Source organism: Colletotrichum fioriniae (assembly GCF_027942845.1).
Source record: "Colletotrichum fioriniae strain IMI 355084 chromosome Unknown scaffold_19, whole genome shotgun sequence".
NCBI classification, from domain to species: domain Eukaryota; kingdom Fungi; phylum Ascomycota; class Sordariomycetes; order Glomerellales; family Glomerellaceae; genus Colletotrichum; species Colletotrichum fioriniae.
The window spans coordinates 644,268-663,541 of record NW_027076855.1 but is presented as its reverse complement, the minus strand read 5'-3'; the positions used below and the strand labels follow the sequence as shown (position 1 = coordinate 663,541).

General features: G+C 50.5%; 4 protein-coding genes across 4 annotated transcripts; 2 read left to right on the top strand and 2 right to left on the bottom strand.

Annotated features, from left to right (window-relative positions):
• Window positions 1-5,812: 5,812 nt before the first annotated feature.
• N0V96_011911 (uncharacterized protein) lies at window positions 5,813-6,946 on the bottom strand (the record flags this gene model as incomplete). Its single annotated transcript, XM_065759434.1, has 2 exons — window positions 5,813-6,826; window positions 6,941-6,946. 2 exons carry the CDS (start codon window positions 6,944-6,946, stop codon window positions 5,813-5,815), a joined length of 1,020 nt encoding a protein of 339 aa, XP_065611998.1.
• A 3,020-nt stretch (window positions 6,947-9,966) lies between these two features.
• N0V96_011910 (uncharacterized protein) lies at window positions 9,967-11,064 on the top strand (the record flags this gene model as incomplete). Its single annotated transcript, XM_053192537.1, has 1 exon — window positions 9,967-11,064. One exon carries the CDS (start codon window positions 9,967-9,969, stop codon window positions 11,062-11,064), a length of 1,098 nt encoding a protein of 365 aa, XP_053049894.1.
• Window positions 11,065-13,422: 2,358 nt separating this feature from the next.
• Window positions 13,423-14,412, bottom strand: N0V96_011909 (uncharacterized protein; the record flags this gene model as incomplete). Its single annotated transcript, XM_065759433.1, has 2 exons — window positions 13,423-14,288; window positions 14,409-14,412. The coding sequence occupies 2 exons, from the start codon at window positions 14,410-14,412 to the stop codon at window positions 13,423-13,425; spliced, it is 870 nt and encodes a 289-aa protein (XP_065611997.1).
• A 1,630-nt stretch (window positions 14,413-16,042) lies between these two features.
• Window positions 16,043-17,216, top strand: N0V96_011908 (uncharacterized protein; the record flags this gene model as incomplete). The annotated part of the gene is made up of 2 exons (XM_053192539.1): window positions 16,043-16,713; window positions 16,766-17,216. 2 exons carry the CDS (start codon window positions 16,043-16,045, stop codon window positions 17,214-17,216), a joined length of 1,122 nt encoding a protein of 373 aa, XP_053049896.1.
• Between the last annotated feature and the right edge of the window lie 2,058 nt (window positions 17,217-19,274).

Below are 19,274 nucleotides of genomic sequence, written 5' to 3'. Positions count from 1 at the left end.
GCTGCGAGGTAGTAGGCCTGGGCCGTATCTGGATCCGTCGTGGTCGATACTGACGAGCGCATCGATTCGGGCGTACTATTGAAATTAATCTCGGATTGGAATGGGCTTGCAAGGCAGGCGAGTGCACATGCAATCAGCTCATTGAAAAGCTTCGTCAGCATGGGAAAGGTCATGATAATCAAAGAACAGCCCGAGAACTCACCACTAGACAAGAAGGTCCATCCCATCGAGGACCATTTTCTACTGTATCCTTGACGTATGCTTTGAAGTCGCTCACGTCAAGAACAGGGTTCTTCACATGCACGTATGCCAAGAATTTCTTGGACAGCACCGTAAAGTCGTCTTCCTGAACTCCCCGCCCAAGGTTCCGACTTCTGAGAGGTTGAGATCGATGCGAAGGCTCCGCGTCACCGTCCTCCAACTCCAAGATAAAAGACTCCGTTTCGGGCGCATATCCTCTGAAGATTGGCCATCGCAGAATGGCCTCGCAATTTGACCTGGCAGCCGCAGAGTCTGGGATGTCGAGACGGATCATAACTTCGTCCTCAGGTAGACCATCAGGAGAATGACTCAGATTCTCGTCAATAGTGACGCTTGTATTAGTTTGAGGCCCATGGATCGATGTTGGTGATAGTGTTGACGGAATGGCAGGAGCAGCGATCACATGCTCGGCTGGTAGTTCCGGACGAGTCTCGAGAAGAGAAACAACATGATTGAGACGGTCTAAGATTGCCAAGCTCGCGGGATCGAATCTGTACTCTAAGTAAGAATGAGCTGGCCTCGACCAATGACTACTGTCACTTAGAGAGCACTCACGTTGAGAAGTCATTGGAGGTGTCAGGGTATGTGCATTGGCCGCCGTTCCGCTGGCAGAAGCCGCATGCTGGCCGGACATTGTCACATTTCGTTTTACGGACCCGGCAGGGCCCACACGCCGCAACAGCACGCCGTCTCTGGTACATGCCCGAGGTCCGGCGCCGCTTGTTGGATGTTTCAGGCGCCTCATTTCCTGCGTCGGACATTGTGGGATGTTCCACAAGGCTTTCTGTGGGGTTGTAGATATACCTACACGGGCGCGAGATCTACTCCGATACCAAGTTCGACGATGATTCGTTTTCGACGTGTTTGTTGACTTGATGGAAATGGTTGACGATTCCCAAATGAGAAGCGCGGGGAGTAGCGGAGTTATGAAGGTGAGGAAAAGCGAAACCGATACCAGGGTCCACCCGACTAAAGTAATGGGGATTTTTGTTGCTTTTGGCTAGCTCTCTCGCTGCTTTGAGTTGGGGTGCATTCACTCTGGCGGATGGTCTACAGACCATTTGGTGATACCGAAGGCAACTTCCTCTCTCCAAGGAGGTTGGAATTTATCAAATTGAGTCGTGAAGCTTTCTACATTCAATCACTTTTTGATCCTGCTTGCATGGATTCTAACGATCACCGAGAACTAAGATAAATTGGAAAAGACTGTCATTCTCAAATGATGTTCATATTGAAGAACTGTCTTGAATTCTGCCTTATTTATCTGTTGTTCTCACAAGGTCCAGACCCCTCATCCCAAACCAGAACCATAAGTCGGGACCTCGGAGTAGTTGGCGCTATTTCAAGATGTTCTCAACTTTCCTCGATTAGGGAATGTAAAAACCTAGATGCTATTTTGGTGGGCAGGTGTCTTGAGGCCTGCCCGGGGGTATCGGTTGAATCTCCGCTTCCTCAACAGTAACGGCTGTAACAATGTCCATCTGAATATACGGACCTTCCACAATGACTGGTAATGTGTGATCGTGCACTTCGACCGCGCTCACCCTGGGCGTCTCGTGCATGTTGGCATAAGATCTTCCCCAGCCTCTCTGCCCACCATGTTTCCACCACCACCATTCCTTGCGACCGCTGCTGGGAACAATACTTGGTTCAGGCACTCTTCTACTAACAGGACCGCTGATAATTACAGTGTGTCCATAATCTCGTATTGGTGTTCTGACAAAGGCGAACTGATCCAGACCCGTGTTATGCGCGTCTTGTGGCTCGCTAAACACGATAGTTGTTATCCATAGAACTGAGTTGAAGAGCCCGTTTGCAGCCAAGATGGACCCCGCGAAGGCAAAATATAATATTCCAAGGTCAATACCGAGTAGAGAAGTAATGCGGCCGATGATTAAAGGGGTGCTGCAAGCGACGTATACGAACGGGTAGGCAAGAAAGGCTGGGTGGTAGCCTGAGGGACGTCGGACTTCCGGGCTCTGACCGGGTTCGAACCCTGATTCGGAGGCTTCGCTTTGTGACGCTCTCTTTTCCGGCAGGTGGCGACAACTCCTTTTTTGACGCCATAGAGTAAAGAAGACGAAGGAATAGAGGCTGAGTGTAAGGACAATGGAGACAATGACCCAGAAATAATGAGCCCAAAACCGCCATGAATCATAAGATGTAGAAATCCAACACCTGTACAGATGTCGAATTAGTGTGAGAACTCTCAGAAGCCGGAGATGTTAGAACCAAAGTAAGGGGGTGCTGGATCTTAGTTACCAAACGTTGGCCCGCATGAAAAAAGACTCCTGGGGAACTGCTGGGTGGATCTCCGAAAATATTACGCCTGCTCCGTTGATACCAAAGTCGAATATCCAGAGAAACCCTATCGAGGCATAAATAGTCCACGGTGGGGGCTTGTAACCCAAGCCCACTGTTAAAAAGGTGTTGACCGAAATAACGGCTAGAAAGAGGCTTGCTGCTAAGTTACTGGTTGATCCCAGCCAGCCCTGAGCCCAGCAGACTGACGAAGGTGCAAAGATGCCGTCAGCTGATACCCAGGATATACTAAGTGCGTAGGCAACAGCCTCCATCATATCCGCTAGTAGGAGATTGTAGATGAGAATGGGAAAAGGATTGCGAGCTTCCTCAACCTCTTGCTCGTCTCGATCCCCAGTGGCACTAGCAGCCTCTGCCGCTCGTTCTTGTGACGCTGCTAGTCTATCGAGCTCCTCAATCCGGGCAAATCCGCTAGTTCCTGCACAAGGAGCATCCAGCCCCAGAGAAAGGTCTGGTAAATCGGTAATTTCGGCATCTTGTGGTCGTGTACTTTGTTGCCTTTGGGCCTGGCGGGTTTTCCGGTATGCCAACAACTTATATGTGATGAAAAGCCAAAGTCCCGTTGTGGCTATGGCTGAGAGAAACGAGAAGATGGTGAGTACAATCAGTCCACGGCGGTGATATTCCGGAAGTGGTGCCAGCGTCCCCCGTTGTGCCGCGGCTGACATGACAATCTGACTTCTTGGAAAGAAGAAGGGCGTCGGCCAGGCAGTAACCTCTGGGCAGAATCTACCAACACCCGCCACGTGGGACACATGAACATATATGTTCCTGTCAAGCTGGGCACAACTTTCCCCTCAAATCCTCTCCGAAGTCAAAAGGAACACTTGACTCGTGCGTCACATTCTTGCTCAAAGGCCGGTGGTCAAGCATATCGAATTCGAGGTCCTCACAAATTCATGGAGGAGGTTAAAGCCGAAACTCTGTTCGACAAACGCCAATAAGGATAGTCTGTTCTGTGCGAACCAGCCCAACTTACGTTGTTGCAAACTCTAAGCCGCGTGGCATATCCCTGAGGTGCTGTTTCACAGAACCTGATCTCGCGCTACGTAGTGCGAATCATAAACGCAGATACAGGTTCTTCGCCAATGATGGAAGACTAAAACAGGCTGGAAGGCAGAAAATCGGGCCACTTGTAGATCTTTTCTGTAGTGCATCTCAAAGTCGATGAATAAGTCGCATGGACCACATCCGCGGAGACATTCGCTGTTCGGTGGATATGGGTTCCCCAAGTGTTGGTATGCGTGGTGCCTGATCCGGACGTCCTCGTGGCGGAATAAGCATCATTCTTGTTACGTAGGATACAAGTGCTTGACTAGTGAATGTGCGACTTGTAATCCGAACTATCCGGTATTTCCGATAGTCGCGTTAGCCGAGTAAAGAATGAAGAAATAGACGTAGAATGATTAGGTAGTCTATAACTATCCGTTAACTTGCTATTCTAGCCTATTCTAGCACGATACCCTGAGATTGAAGACTTTTCGTATGCTTTTTGATAGCCCGGAATCCAAACCATGCCATCGCAATACCAGTAAAAAAGATTACAGACGAGGTCAAGGCTACCCATATCACGCTTTGCACGTAGCCCTTTGTCCAACCTCTTCTCGCTGCGCTCTGTAAGTCGTCAACATTCAACATGTCGACTCCCTCTCTTGTCAACACTTCCCAGACGTAATCGCGGTGAGAAATTGGCCAATTGGGCAGGTCCCAATACCGCGATTTGAGACCTGACCACTTTGCAGTACTGATCTGCTTCCGTAGCTTTGCAAGTTGCTTGGCACTGAAGCCGGTGCGGACTGATCCGATACTTTGTTGGAATGATACGGATGTGTAATAGGTGTCTTGCTCATGCCACAGCTGAGAGGCAAAGTAGCCATAGTCATCGTACTGGCGCCAATTGTCCTCAGGAAGTTGGTCCAACGGCGCGTCGAGAAAGGTGTCGTGATACTGATGATAGAGCTCGTTCGTTGGCCAATGGTTTGTCATGCGATCTTCCATAAGATTGCCCGTGCCCACGATGGTCACAGGACCTGGCCACATATCTTGCTTGAGTCTGAAGCCTGGCTCAGTATTGACCACCTCGAAGCGTGTGAGAAAGAGCTTTTCTCGAAGGGGCCCAAGCTGCTCCATCACCACTGGCCACGTCTTATACGGATCACTCTTGACATCCAGGAGCAAGACTATCGTGATATTCGGTTGGCTTCGGAAAGCTCCCTGCGCGCGATCCGTTCGGCTGAAGTTCGACCACTGCTCTGGAGGATTCATGGTCTCGAGAATCTTCAATAAGGGATCAAGATACATGGATCGCAAAGTTTTCTTGGGGGACAGCTCATGTCTGTCATGACCAATAAGTAAGTCGGAACCGTCGTCGCTTAGCCAGATGTCCGCTTCCACACCGGTACAGCCCGCTGCCAGGGCCGAGTAAAGAGGGTACGGCCTCCAGTAATCGTTGTGAGAATGACACATGATTGGAATGACTGAACGTGAAAAGTCCTCCAGCCATCTTGAAAGACCATCGATTGGCTGACCATTCGTTGTGATGGGGTTGTTGGAGATGAAGTTTTGGGAAGCAGCGTCACTCAAAGCTTGAGGCTGTAGAACAAATGTGAAGACATATAATAGAGTGCTAAAGGAGGATGATTATCATCCACTTCGGGTAAAAAGATAATGAGTTATCAATGAGAACCTACATGAGGATAGAACATGCGATAGTTGCTGCCACTCCCAAGAAGAGTAGCTCTCGAAGGAGTGATGGCTTTAGCGGCCGTAGTCGCTGTGCAGACTTGATGCACTTTTGCAAAAAGTATTTCAAACGATATACCTCAATCAATTCCGTTGACTCAATTTGTGATGATCGTGAGCTGTCCATATGCGGCCTCATCGTTGTGTTGTTACTGCCTGGCGAAAGATCTCCCGCCGAATGCTCTGTCACCTGTTCCCTAGGAACCGAGACTCTGAGCCGGTCCGTAGCTCTGGGGAATTCACAGGAACGTCACAGACGAATGTGTTACAACGTAGAACTGGGTTGCCCAAGTAAGGGGTTTCCAGTGCCTTTATCTTTCGAATTTTGTTTGCCTCAGTACAGGTAATCTAAAAAGCTTAGCCACAAAGGGGCTCCAAGCTTGCGACCTCGACACGCCCCGGCTGTTTAATTAAAATTGATGGAAGCAAACGGAGGAAAAAATCGAAGCAAACGGGGATTTGAAACCCCGTTGGACGCTTTGTCGACTCACTGCGCACAGTCGTTTTCGTCATCAGATTCAACCTGGTGCATCGCCCGGGCTCTCCGTTGGACCCAAGCTTCACAGCCGATCTCTTCGTACTTTGGCTGCTCCCCTTCCTTGACGCAGGTGTCGATCACGCCACAGCTTTCATGCAGGCCAAAGCCAAAGAAGAAGGGCATACTGATGCGCTCTTCTCCACTCAAGTTCTGGGCTCGATGCACTGTGCTGACGTAGAGATCATTTGTGATGCGCTGCAGGTAGTCGGCAATGTTGACGACAAACGTTCCAGGGATGGGTGCGGCCCTGATCCATTGCCCCTGGCGGTTTAGTACCTGCAGGCCCCCGACTGAGTCTTGCCATAGAATGGTAAAAAGCTGAAAGTCTGTGTGTGATCCTATGGAAACTGTCTTATTGGAGTCCGAATCCACGATGGCCGAGGAACTGAGAGGCGGGTAGTAGTTCAGCGCCAGCGCAGCATCAGGGTACGCGAACTTTGCATCAAAGTGATCCTCAGGTAGATCAAGCGATAGCGCAAAGGAGCGGACTAGGACGCGAGCGAGCTTCAAGCAGGATTGCCAATACCGAATAATGGCTTCTTTGAAGTCTGGCTGATTGGCCGTGCCATCCCAGTGAAAGTCCTCAATCCGCAAAAGCTTTTTCGCCTCCTCGGGAATGGCATCGACGTCGGCCACATCAGGGTCGTGGCGAGGGTCGTATGTCCAGCTGAATGACTCGCGGACATCGACGCTCTCTGACTTGTTGATCCGCTGGGATCCAGGCGGTTTGTAGCCATTGAAGTAGCGACTCTTGCCAACCCACGAGCGCATCTTGGTCTCTTCATCCTGGCGAAAGTATTCTAGGCAGGCCGTATGAGCTGAATCGGTGACTGAAGGGGCGATGCCATGGTTGACCAGGTAGAAGAAGCCGGATGTCGTAGCAGCGTCGCGGATCTGTTGCGCTACAATCTTCCGGTCTGTAAGTTCGGGGCTAAATGCGAGCGAGACGTCGATGACTGGGATCTCGGTAGGAAGAGCATCGCGGAGCGGAGTCCGAAGGATGCGGCGGGTTACCGGTCCGTTCCCGGAGGCGAAACGCAAGAGGGTGGTCCCCGGGTCAGACGTAAAAGTTGTGACGCTCATTGTGGGCTAAATAAACATTGAAGAATTATTAGCACTTAGAAACAGCTACGTTCGAGTCAAGGCAAATCAAGTTCATCCTCAAAGTCAAGAGGTGATTTTATGGGATCGAGAGGATAATTTGGGCGATTTAACAGCTGAAGTATGCGGGGCGATACAGGCGATAAGGAAAATAGCAAAACCAGAGGTGGGGGAGTTGGGCTTCATGTCATTGGCTTGAGATGATGTTGCTGGTGATTATCGTCGGAGGTGGCCGACAAGCTCTGGTTCCTGATTCATTAACCTTAATGGGAGCACGTGGTAGGCCGATGCTATTGAGAATAGTTCGGTCATTCAGATGTTCAAGTAGCGAAAGTCGACGCGAGCCCCAAGTACGCCGGCCCGAGTTCGGCCACTTTCATGTGAGTTTACGGTGGTCCCTCAAGTCGAGATCTTTCAGTGGTGATCATATTCATTCGATCTACACCACTCTACCTCAAGTCAAGGTGTAGTAGGAGTATGAGGTTCTTCCTGATTAAGACTAAAAAAAAAAAAACTAAAAAAAAACTGTAGTCAAGCTTGTCCTTGACATGGAGAATAGAGGGGGTTTCGTGAGTTCGTCTCACTCAGTGTCACTCTCTAGGAAAGTCTCCATCTCAGCAACCCATGTAAACAGCTAATCAAAGCCAAAGATTAGTCCTTGTCGTTCCATATTATAAATAAGCAAAGGGATGTAAGGGTGCATACCATTGGCGTAAAGGGAGTAATTATCAGCATTCTGCAGAGCCCGTTCAGGGGGCAACGCAACGCTGGCGTTGTAAGCATAAGCGTAGTCGTCCGTGTGAGGAGCATAGACTGCCTCGCAATGCGTTGTCTCGTGAATCGTAGTCGTGGCTTGACACTGTCGGTGGCATCCTACAGGGAGCGGCGGCAGGCCGAAGAAGAGCGGACACATAACCATTGTGTTGACGTCCCAAGCCGTGTAAGCATTGAGAGGACCGTCGAGCTCGCAGACGCCGTAGTAATCATAGCAGAAGTAACGAGACACTCCTGAAGTGGTTGAGCTACACTCCTGCGCAACGTTACGAAGCCGGTTGACGACGATGTTGCGCGTTTCCGATGAGTTGGTGCCAAAATACTCGACAAATCGCTTAGATGACGGGTCAGCTGCATCCGCTGCAGCAGCGAGGGCGAGGACCTGACAGTTGGCCAGGGCTTTGGTGCTGGCGCCCAACGTTGTCGCGTTGCATCCTGGCTGTAAGTTGGTGCGCTCCTTGAGCGCCGCAGTTATCAACGACTTTGCGGCAGCGTCTGCATCCACGTCAACTTGGATGGTGTTCGATCTGAAAGTCACGGCAGGATGAGAGAAGTCTGTAGATGGTGCTAGAGCAATCGGGATGATGCCCTCAGCGGTGATAGAGTAGGTGCCAGATTGCGCAAACTGATGAACCTTTGCTGCGTCGATCGAGACCGTCACTGAACCCCCAACTGGAAGGGATTCGAAGTGCTTAGGCTTCAGCGCGTCATACTGGATGCTAGGCTCAATGCCCCTAAAAGAGACCGCGTTCCCTTTTGGCGCGTGAGCTACGGGTAACTTTCGTCACTATAGCGCTACTGACCTGACTCGTCAACGATGGACACACGCTGGACAGGAAGCTTGTCGTCCAAGATGGTGCCAACCTTGAGCAGGTTGAGGTCCAAGCTGCCAGTGTTCTTGATGGTGGCGGAAACCTCGGCGCCAGATTCGGATACCACAGGTGCGAGGGTCACCTCCAGTGTTGAGTCCCGCTTAGAGTACCGGATGCCGTGTACGTTGGGATGGCCGCCGGCGATGGACGCCAAAGGCGCGAGTGCAAGGACCTTTCGCCACAACATCTCGGGAACTGCAGCGACTCAGGATAAGAACGAGGTCAACAGGAATCGTCACTGCATGTGGTGTTGTGGTCTCTTTAAACTGTCATTTGATATAAGATAGCCAAGAGCCCAAGAGCCCAAGGACATATGCAGCTCTGCAAATCCCCTTAATCAACCTTGGCTAGAAGCCCGTATTGATTTGTATTGCCGGGATAGATAAGATATAAATGCCCTGACTTGGCAGCCAAAGCTCGTATTCGACCAGGATTGAAATGTCGAAAATGGCAGGAGGTTTTGCCGGCATTCTCAAGGTAGCATCGGCCCCTGAAGTGGGCCATGGCAGAACAAAACACAATGCTTCACGTTACCATAACAGAGAGTGCTTAGAGGATCTGACATCTCCAGACTCAAAGTGACATGAATTATCAGACTTGATATTCTGAGCTGTGTGCCGAGTCCCGATCCAATTAGCCCGACGGAGCTACGTATTAGGCTGTACGGAGACGGCGGCGAGGGTCAAAAGCCGGTCTATGGGTTCCTTTTACTCGTATTTACAACTGTGTTATCGTAAGGATGGTCAGCGCTCGACCTCCTGTACAAAATCAATGTACACTCTAAGCTGAATGATGAAAGGAGCCTTCATAGTGAAAATGACCGCTTCAATTAGCCTCTTCCTATGCACTTGCAGATGACCAGGCCAGCGAATGCTAGTCAACCCGCAGCGCCACTGTCCCGCCCAAGTGGTCACAAAAGCAGCGGCCTCTCGACCAGCGCTTGTTGTGCAGGCGCCCCGAGGCGAACCGGCCGGAACGCGGAGATAAACCCTTTCAACAGCCTGTGTCAGCCGGGGAGTGTCGGCCAAAATGTTCGTTCTATTCTCCACTTCCCCCACTGCATCAACATCGTGACAACTTGTGGAGTCGAGATTGTGGCTTCTTCAGTGTTGTCTAGGACAGGATTGGCAGAAGGGCTTGTTCAATGGTGTTCTCATCCCAAGGGCGGATTCTCGCGCATCTGTTTCCTCATGGCTGGGGCGGCCCGCGATTCCGCGTCATTGCCATCGGTGATTTATCAGCCTCCATATCTCATAAATACATCGAGTGACCCCTTGACTACTGTCCCTCCATCAGTCTTCCATACAAGTCTTAATAGGAACCAAGACCTTTGTACACACCATCGCCGACTCCAGAATGTCTGCCGAGATCCTGACCCTTCGCTGGGGCATCATCGCCACCGGCCTTATCTCCTCATGGTTCGTCGAGGATCTAGTACTTGAACGCTCGAATGCAGGGGCCAAACATATTGTCCAGTCCATCGGGTCATCATCGCTTGAGAAGGGCAAGGCATTTGTCGAGAAGCATCTCCCAGGAAAGACACCGACGGTTTACGGTAGCTATGCGGAGGTCTACAACGATCCCAACGTCGACGTCATCTATATCGGCACACCACACGCATTTCATAAACAGAACTGCCTCGACGCCATCAACGCAGGCAAGCATGTGCTTTGCGAAAAGGCATTCACCATTACGGCCAAGGAGGCGCGGGAGGTTTTTGACGCCGCGAAGACGAAGGGCGTTTTCGTGATGGAGGCGATGTGGACGCGTTTCTTCCCCCTCACGAGGTCTCTGCTCAATGTCTTGCACTCAGAAAAGCTGATTGGCGATATTCACCGCGTCTTCTGCGACTTCGCTATGAACATGAATCTCGCATCTTTGGGCCCAGACTCGCGTCTGAAGAACCCGGCTCTCGGTGCAGGAAGTCTTCTCGACATTGGCGTGTACAGCTTGACCTTTACGATTCTGGGTCTGGACCCCGGCGTTGGAGATAAAGCTGAAAAGCCCAAAATCTCGGCGACGCAAACTCTCTCAGACGATATCGATATCGCAACATCAGCTCTGCTTCTCTACCCCAGTGGCAAGCAAGGTATCCTGACGGCTTCGACGCAAGTCAAGACACCACCAGGATTCTGCAGGATTGAGGGAAGTAACGGATACGTCATTGTCGAGGGCATCGCGACTTCGGTTCCCGGCTCTTTCACAGTCTACTCTTCCAAGGCTACTGGCGAGGGATGGGTCGACTCCGCGACGGAAGGTCTGAAGTCGAAGAAGTTTGACTTCGACCGACCAGGAAAGGGCTTTTACTGGGAAGCGGACGCGGTGGCGTTGGATATCGCTGCTGGCCGCACAGAAAGCGAGATCATGCCTTGGGCAGAAACTGTCCGTGTCATGGAGATTTTGGATGAGATTAGGAAACAGGGCGGTGCCAAGTTCCCTCAAGATGATCAGTAAAAGGGCTTCGAGTGAACTGAAAGTATTAGATACCACAAGAATTAAACTTGAAATGCACAAAGTCTTCCAAGTTGCCATCAGTACACAAGTGCCAGTAAAAGCTTTAACGGCGACCCTCGATAATAATCGAGGACATTCATCTCTCATCTACATTCTTTCTCGGAATTTGGCCCAAGAATCTACTACCACGGACCTGCCTGCATATACTAAAAAGCCCCTAGCAAATACGACAGCAAGGTAGAGTCCCGATAAGGCAGTCGGTCCAAGAGATTGCAGCATCTGACCGCCGATTGGCATGGTCAAGAGAAGCGAGAAGCTTATGACAAAGTTCATTGTCCCTAGACTGGTCAGAAGACCGAGAGATGTGGTAATATGTAGTAGAAGCGAACCATAGTATCTTCCATAATCTTTCGCTTCATAAGTCTTCGCCACACAGGTTGGTACCGTAGAGGGTCAGTCAGCGATAGGATACAAAACCTTTTCCAAGAAGGTGTCAATTCGGAGTGGCTCAACTTACCAGGCGCGAGTGATAAGAATAATCCAGTACCAAAGCCCCAGAAAGCCGAAAAAGCATACAAGACTTCGATACAAGTCGATCCAAACGCAGTAAGCGTTGCAGCGGTGCAAATTATCGTGAAAACAATCATGACCAGGAGGATGTCGTAATATCCCAGGCGATCACCTACCAAGCCGGGAAGAATACGCCCGAGAGATGAAAGGCCGTTGAGGATAGCTAGCACGTTGAATCCATGCTATATAGGAAATCCCGATAAAGCCACTAAGGTTGGAAGAATTGCCGTTGCGCCGAAGATGACAAACTCGAGAAGCGCTATGGCGCCGCAGATGAGCGAGAAAGATAACGAGTGGAAGGCAGAAAAGTCCATCACAGCTTGTTTTCTGCTCTTTTTTGGCGGATGCTTCTTCAGGCTTTACCATAGCATGCAGCTTCTGGAAAGGAAGGAGGCAGGCAATACTTAAGCTCATTTTAAGGACAGCCAGGAATCCCATGGCTCTCATAGACCACTCCCATCCCCACAAAGGGAACGTCCGCCTTAGAGTCAATGGAAATACGATCCCGCCAGTAGAAGAACCAGACAAGGCGATACCGAGTGCTAGCACCTTACGACGATTGAAGAGTTTCCCAATCACAGCAATGCCTACAGTCGTAGCGATAGCAATGCCAATGCCTCCCAGAACACCCAAGCAGAGGATGAACTGCCATATTCTTGCGCATTCGGCGACCATAAAGAACATCAGAACGAGTAGTCCTGTTGCGAGCGGTCCAAGAAATTTTGGCCCGTAGACGTCCATCAGCGGTCCTGCCTGAATACCAAGAAGTATCGTGAGAAAGCTGTAGACCCCTGTAATCCAACCAACATCACAAGCGGAATAATCTCTCAGTTGGTTCTGTAAGATAAACGACTGTACTGCCCCGGAAGATTGCATAAAGCCTATGAAGCTGGTCATTAGTACCAGTTCTTACCTGATTTGAATGGAGTTGGCTGGTATCTGGGGAATCGGATGTGCTCACCGAAAGAAGGCATCAGAAATAGGAATGACCCGAGAATATAGACCCACGCCGAGTTCCGATATTCGATGTCAACGCCATGGTGCCGCTTTAGTTCTTGTTGGGTCACATAGCTGCCTTGGGATAGTTGCCCCGAGAATAGTCTGTGTTTTTGCGCTGAGGATGACATGGCCTCAGAAGATGTAGAAAGCATCCCAGTATTTCAGCAGACGAACACCATCTACCTTCATGCCAGAGGATAATGTTACTCTTACTTCGGCACCGAAAGAGACAGTCATGGGTTTTCTTGACTTCGTCCGAGAAGCTTTGTAACAGCGGAGTTGGCGGAGTTGGTGTGCATACTAACTAAGCTGGCTACTTATGGATCAAGGTGGGCTGGCACGCTTGCCTCATTCGGCATTACTTCCAACGTCTACTTTAACAGGCCATTTCTAATGCGGAACTCCTCAACTCTCACCTGATCCGTCAAAGCTTCAGCCTTTTAGAACGGCGGGGAATGAGCGACGATGTTTCCAGCTGACGTCCGCTCAAACCACTGATTTCTCATTTCTCGCAGCTTGCCCTCGGGTTCGTCGCCACCGTTGACGCAACTCAGCCTTGAGCAGGTTGAGTTGCGGATGCCAAACATGCCAACATCTTCGACCGGGAGTTTCTTGAATGCTCAATGAAACAAACTTGGGCCGGCCAAACTATGTTCGATGGCATTTGATTGTGGCTTTATTGCATTTCCCTCTTGAAAGAATTCCTTTCCCGGTTTGACTTGTACGGAATTTGTGCATCCAATTTAAATCATGAAATATAGATCTCTCAACTAGCAGCACTTCATCGTTCTATGCCAGCTCAACTTGTTTAACTTTGCCATCCTTCTTAGTCTCTTCCTCCTCACCGCCCTCTACATCTTCGACCTTGGCATTTCCGGACTTACCCTCGAAGACCTCACGAATTTCTTCCAATGTGTGTCCCTTGGTTTCGGGAAAAAGAAACCATATGATAACGAACAAGACTCCCAGAACACAGCAAAAAACTATATAGTACTTCCATGCGATCGCCTTCATTGCAATCGGGTTGACCTGATTGCCGATGATCAGTCCGGTGAAGGCAGTAATGTATGTGACCGACAAGCCGCGCCCACGAAGGGTGTATGGGAAAATCTCGACAGGGTAGGCTTGTAGGAGCGGTGTCCAAGCAATGTCGTAGAAGAAGTAAAAGATAAAAATGAAGGCTACGACTGCTCTCCCAGTTCCTTCGTCATGGCTGGCGACGAAGTGAGACGTCAACCCGGTCCAAGCGATGTAACTCGCGAGCATGCCTGCCGTGGAGATCAGGAAGAGCGGTCGTCGACCCAAGCGATCTACCATGAGCGCTCCGAGGAAGGTCGAAATGATCCAGTTGAAGATTTGCAGCATCCCGTTGATCAACGTCTGGTCCTTGACTTCAGTGATGCCGATAGTGTTGAGCACGAGACTCAGATAGTAGCTGACCACTGCGACTCCGTTCCACTGAGAGCTGAAGCCGACAATACAGGCGATCAGTGTTCGCTTTCGGTTGGCAGGGGTTCGCACGAGTTCGAGCCAAGATGATTGGGACATGGCTTCGGCCTCCTCGCCTAGAGTAAGTTCGACTTCGCGCATCTCAAAGTCGACCAGAGGGTCATTGAGGTTGCCGCCAGCGTGACAGTCGGCGAAGACCTTTCTGGCTTCATCTTTTCGACCACGGCTCATCAGCCAGCTACAGTAAGCGGTCAGTAAGGCTAGGATGTGTACAGTTAAGATACTGGAAAAAGCTTACCGAGGGGACTCGGGCAAGAAGTAGACACCCATAAGCTGGATCACAGGAACTGCTCCTTGTAGCAGAGACGGGATTCGCCAACTCCACGTAGACGCAATCTTGAATGTTCCAAAGGTACACCACGCTGCAAAAATGGAGCCAAAATACTACGCAGGATAGTCGTCAGTAAGTCTCCAAGACTGTTGGGGCCTTCTCAAAGATCCAACGTACAAAGAATGTGTTGTACAAGGCTGTAATTCGGCCTCGGTGGGTAGGGTACGCCAATTCTGTGATGAGAATAGGGCTCGGCTGGCTGATAAAAGTGGTGAAGAAACCTAGCAAAGCTCTTGCGACGACAAAGCTTGGAAGGTCCTTGGACATGCCTTGCAAGATGGCAAACCCGATGCAGGCTGCCAAGCCCAGAACGAGAGGGAGCTTCCGACCGTATCTGTCCGAGATGTACGTTACGACAAAGAGCGCTACAACTTTGCCGAGAGGGTAAACAGCATTCATCAGACCAAGAATGGCGCCCTCGGGGTTTCCAAAGAATTGGCGCCATTGGGGGAGGGTTTGCAGGCCGTTCATCATCGACCCTTTCTCTCGTCAGCTTGACGATCCACAAAGTTGGATCGAGAGCACATGCCATCGTAACCGACAGACGCAGAAGAGAACAAAGGTACGAGCAGCAACAGGTTCAACTTCAGTAGATGAGGCGTCAAGTACCACGGCTTGGGATTTGCAGGTAGAACCTAATTGTCGCGTGTCAATAGTTTCTCACTTCAACAATCAAAGAGAAATTCACGCACAGCTGCAAGTGCCGACCCTGCGGCCAACTCTGCTCCCGTCTTCTTCGAGAACACGCCCATTGTCAAGGTTGGTTTTTCTGCGCGATCTCTTGAGGTTGTCAACGCTAGTTTGTTAGTAGAGGTGTTCAGGCTCCTGATTGAAGTGACAAGGATGACTTGAACTTGAGAACACGACGAGATGCCATCATGCTATTTATCTACCTCGGGAGAGCCATCGACAATGCAACCAACTCCAGGTTTGCCAGCCACCGCCTAGAGTCCAGATCAGACCAGATTCTCGGTAGCTCTGCACGGCTTCATGACCCCGGTTCATCCCCATGGGGTAAACGCGGGACCGGAACTCGGGATGGATGTTCTCAGGAAGTCGGAGACCAGGGAAGTGTGCGGGGAAGAATGTACCGTCGCGGCCTACAACATTTCGGGACGCGTCCTCGACCGAACTAGGTGACCTTAAATCTGGCACTAACAATTTTGGCGTCTCTCCGATACTCCGCGGGCAGCAGTCCGGTCTTAGTTGGTCTCGGGGAGTATCGGAGCTTGTATACCTTGAGATGCTTTGACTTCTCCAGTTATTGCGAATCATCATTGGATGAAGCTACGAAAGCAAAAGTGGTCTCAAATCCATCTTCACGTGTCCAAGGATATTCGGGGCTCAACGATCCAGCTCAAGCTGACGACATTGCTGGAGCTGCACCCACAGGAGCTTGAGAAGATTACAAAAGCCATCACGAACACCTCTCAACATCGTAAGAGCAGGCATATCTAAAACAAAATAGTTGGCGAGAATCGTCCAGATTTCGAATCCAGATTCACGTGCATTCTACATTAACAGGCCCTCGACGTTCTTCCTCGTACATCAACGACGACGCCTGAAAACATGGTCTCCCAGCAGCAAACGCCCATCCTCAGGGTTGGCATCATCGGGTGCGGCGAGATCACCCAGGTAGCCCACATTCCAAACCTCAACTTCCTTTCTCATCGCTACCAAACCACCTACCTCTGCGATATCTCACAACAAGCTCTAGAGCACTGCGCCCGAAAGGTGCAGGGAGGAGCGCCTAAGACAACGGCTGATGCAGCAGAGCTCTGCTCTTCGCCAGACGTCGATGTGGTGGTCATTGCCAACGCTGATGCGTACCATGTCGAGCATGGCCTCTTGGCGCTCAAGAACGACAAGTACACCCTCATCGAGAAGCCTGCCTCTGTCTGTTTCCGAGACCTCGATCTCTTGGTCGAAGCCGAGAAGAAGTCTAAGGGAAAGGTCATGGTTGGTACCATGCGGCGTTTCGCAACTGCATTTACCGACGCAGTGAAGGAAGTTGGCGGCATGGAGAAGATCCAGTACGCGAGAGTCAGAGACATCATCGGACCCAACTCAACATTTGTCGACCAGTCCGGCACGTTCCCGCTGAAGTTCAGTGACTACAGCGATGCAGACACCAAAGACAGGCTGAAGCGGGAGGCCGACATCTCTGAGCAGGCTCTGGCGAAAGAGTTTGGAGTTCCCGTCACCCCTGATTCTCAACTGATGCTACGACTTCTAGGAGGGTATGTTAGCGTTCAGAAGACTGAAACAGCATCGTTACTAACAAACCCATAGGCTCGGAACACATGACCTTTCAGCCATGAGAGAAATCATCGGTATGCCGAAGAGTGTCGCAGGAGCTTGTCTTACCTTCCCTGGCATCTTCAGCGTCCTCTTTAAATACGAGGACTTCCCTGTCAGTTATGAGTCAGGCTTCAGCAAAGTCCCGCAATTTGACGCACACATTGAGGTGTACTCTCCCGAGAAGATTGTCCGCGTTGACTTCGACACGCCATACGTCAAGGGCCTACCAGTCACGGTGACCATTAGAGAACTGATCGGAAATGATGGCTTTCAAGAGCGCAAAGTCAGGAAGACATACCAGGATCCTTACACCAATGAGTTCCTCGAATTGTATGACTGCGTTGTCAACGGGAAGGCTCCGAAGACGAGTGCACTAGATGCGAGGAATGACATCGAACTGTTCAAGATGATCCTTCGAGCAGACTCCAGCAGATACCAGTAGGGTCTTGGAGAATAATGAAAGACGGGCACAATAGCCCCAATACTTCCCAAAGAGCTGCCCATAGAATTGATAATGTGAGATAACGGAAGTGTGTCTTCGGTCTCGGCCATTCACCGCCTGGCGGTTTTCATATCTGACCAATGATTCAAGCCAGATGACGAGACGTAAAACTTCTGTTCCCATCAGCAACTCGGTCGCTGCGGCCGTTACGGGCGCACCGCGTCTCGGGCTCTCAACTGCAATGCAGAGTACTTAAGCGGGATGGGAGTCATGGGATCACCGCGAGCGAATATTACCATGGTTATTATGGGTAACTTCGGAGGGACGTTGTTGAATCATCTCGGCTACGGTGACTTATCGCAAGAGAACGAGTGCAGCAACATGACGAAGCCCAATCGGGGCACGGTAAGTGGAAGTCCCAGATACATTAATCCAAGCAGCTTTTGCAAGCTTATGGGTTAGAAGTAGCCCACAGCCTCCACGACTCGCGACGCCTAACAAGCTTTGGAATCGGATCATGCACTGGTGCAGGGTGCCTGCGGAGATCTCTCAGGATCCTCGTATGAAGGAGGACATCTTTGCTCCCACAAAACTGTCGAATGGCGAGTAATGTGCTAGATGTATCGGATGAGTTCCAGCTTTGGCGAGGCCACCCTTGGTCGATCACTAAGGTTAAGTCATCTCAACTTATTCTAGACGAACCAGGTCGTGCGGATGGTGTTCGCGGTCCACGGAGTGCGAGATTTAGGTTTGTTGACCATGTATCCCGAACGAAAATACTGAGAGATGAGGACGAAAGATTCACTACATAAGGTAGGTATAAATAGAAGCTTGCTCATCTACAGATGGCTGACCACCATTCTGTCAATACACCGAGTAGCTACATCGAGTCGCAGAGCTTCTTCGAAACAAAAACCAATCTCCTACTCCTATTCATTTTTTAGATCCAAAGATACCGCATACCTACTTAGACAAAATGCTGTTCCATCCTACTCTTGCTATCGCGGCGCTGCTTCAATTCGCTCTTCCCGCTTCTGCCGCTTTCATTTTCTGTGCTGGCGCTCCTGCCGATGGTAGCTGTCCTGCTGACAAGGGAACCAAAACAAGCGTAAGTTTATAACTTCTGTCCCGCGTTAACCACTCGTCATCTCTATTAGATGTGAACTGACTCTTATTATTTGACGTAAGGTAGTGTCAAAATATTTGCGCTAATTGCAAGCCCAACTGCTTTGGAGGTTCAGCGCCAGACTTGGGCGCAACTTGTTGCGAGCAATCGGACGGAACTATCAACATATTCTGCTTCCGAACTGGGAAGAATAACTGTTAGAAATCCGAATCATCAAATATCTCTCAACCTCAAGATCAGAATGCCATGGGGCCTGCGTAATGTTTCACCTTCCGACCTCCTTTGGTACATGAACGACCAGATATGGAGCCTAAAAGACAAACCCATGCGGTGTTTACGTGAGGTGATGCCAGATTATTCCAAATTGGGAGTCTACAAAACTACCTTCTATTAGCCCGAAGGCTTGATCTCGTATTCGAGGTTTGGAGCTATGTTCAATGAAGGAGAAGTCCAGCCTCAAGCTAACCACGCAGTAACTCTGCTTGCTCTCCACGAACTGACTAGCTGGCTGTCATAGCAGGCGCCGCTAGGCTACGCCCGCCAGTATTGCTTATCTCAACCACGTGGTAACAGGAACACTACTTGGACGGATCATTCGACCAACCTACTGGGATCTCTAGAAGTGGAATGAGCAGAATAGGCGGAAGAATTTTGACTTGGCAGTCACAGCCGAGATCCCGATTCTTGCAAGCCTGCCCTGCAGAAGCGTAGATCGCTCGTTGTTAATCAACAAATCCGCTTTTGCTAGCGTGAGCACTTGATGTCCCAGTGAAGCGGCGTTCCCGTCAAAGTCTGAGGATGGACGCCGTCTGTCATGAGCTGACTACACGGTAGTAGGTCCACCAGAGTTACACAAGGCCGAGCGGGAACCCAGGCACTCGGGTATCGCGCCGTCAGTACCACGCCAGATCGGCAAGTCCAGATCTACTTGG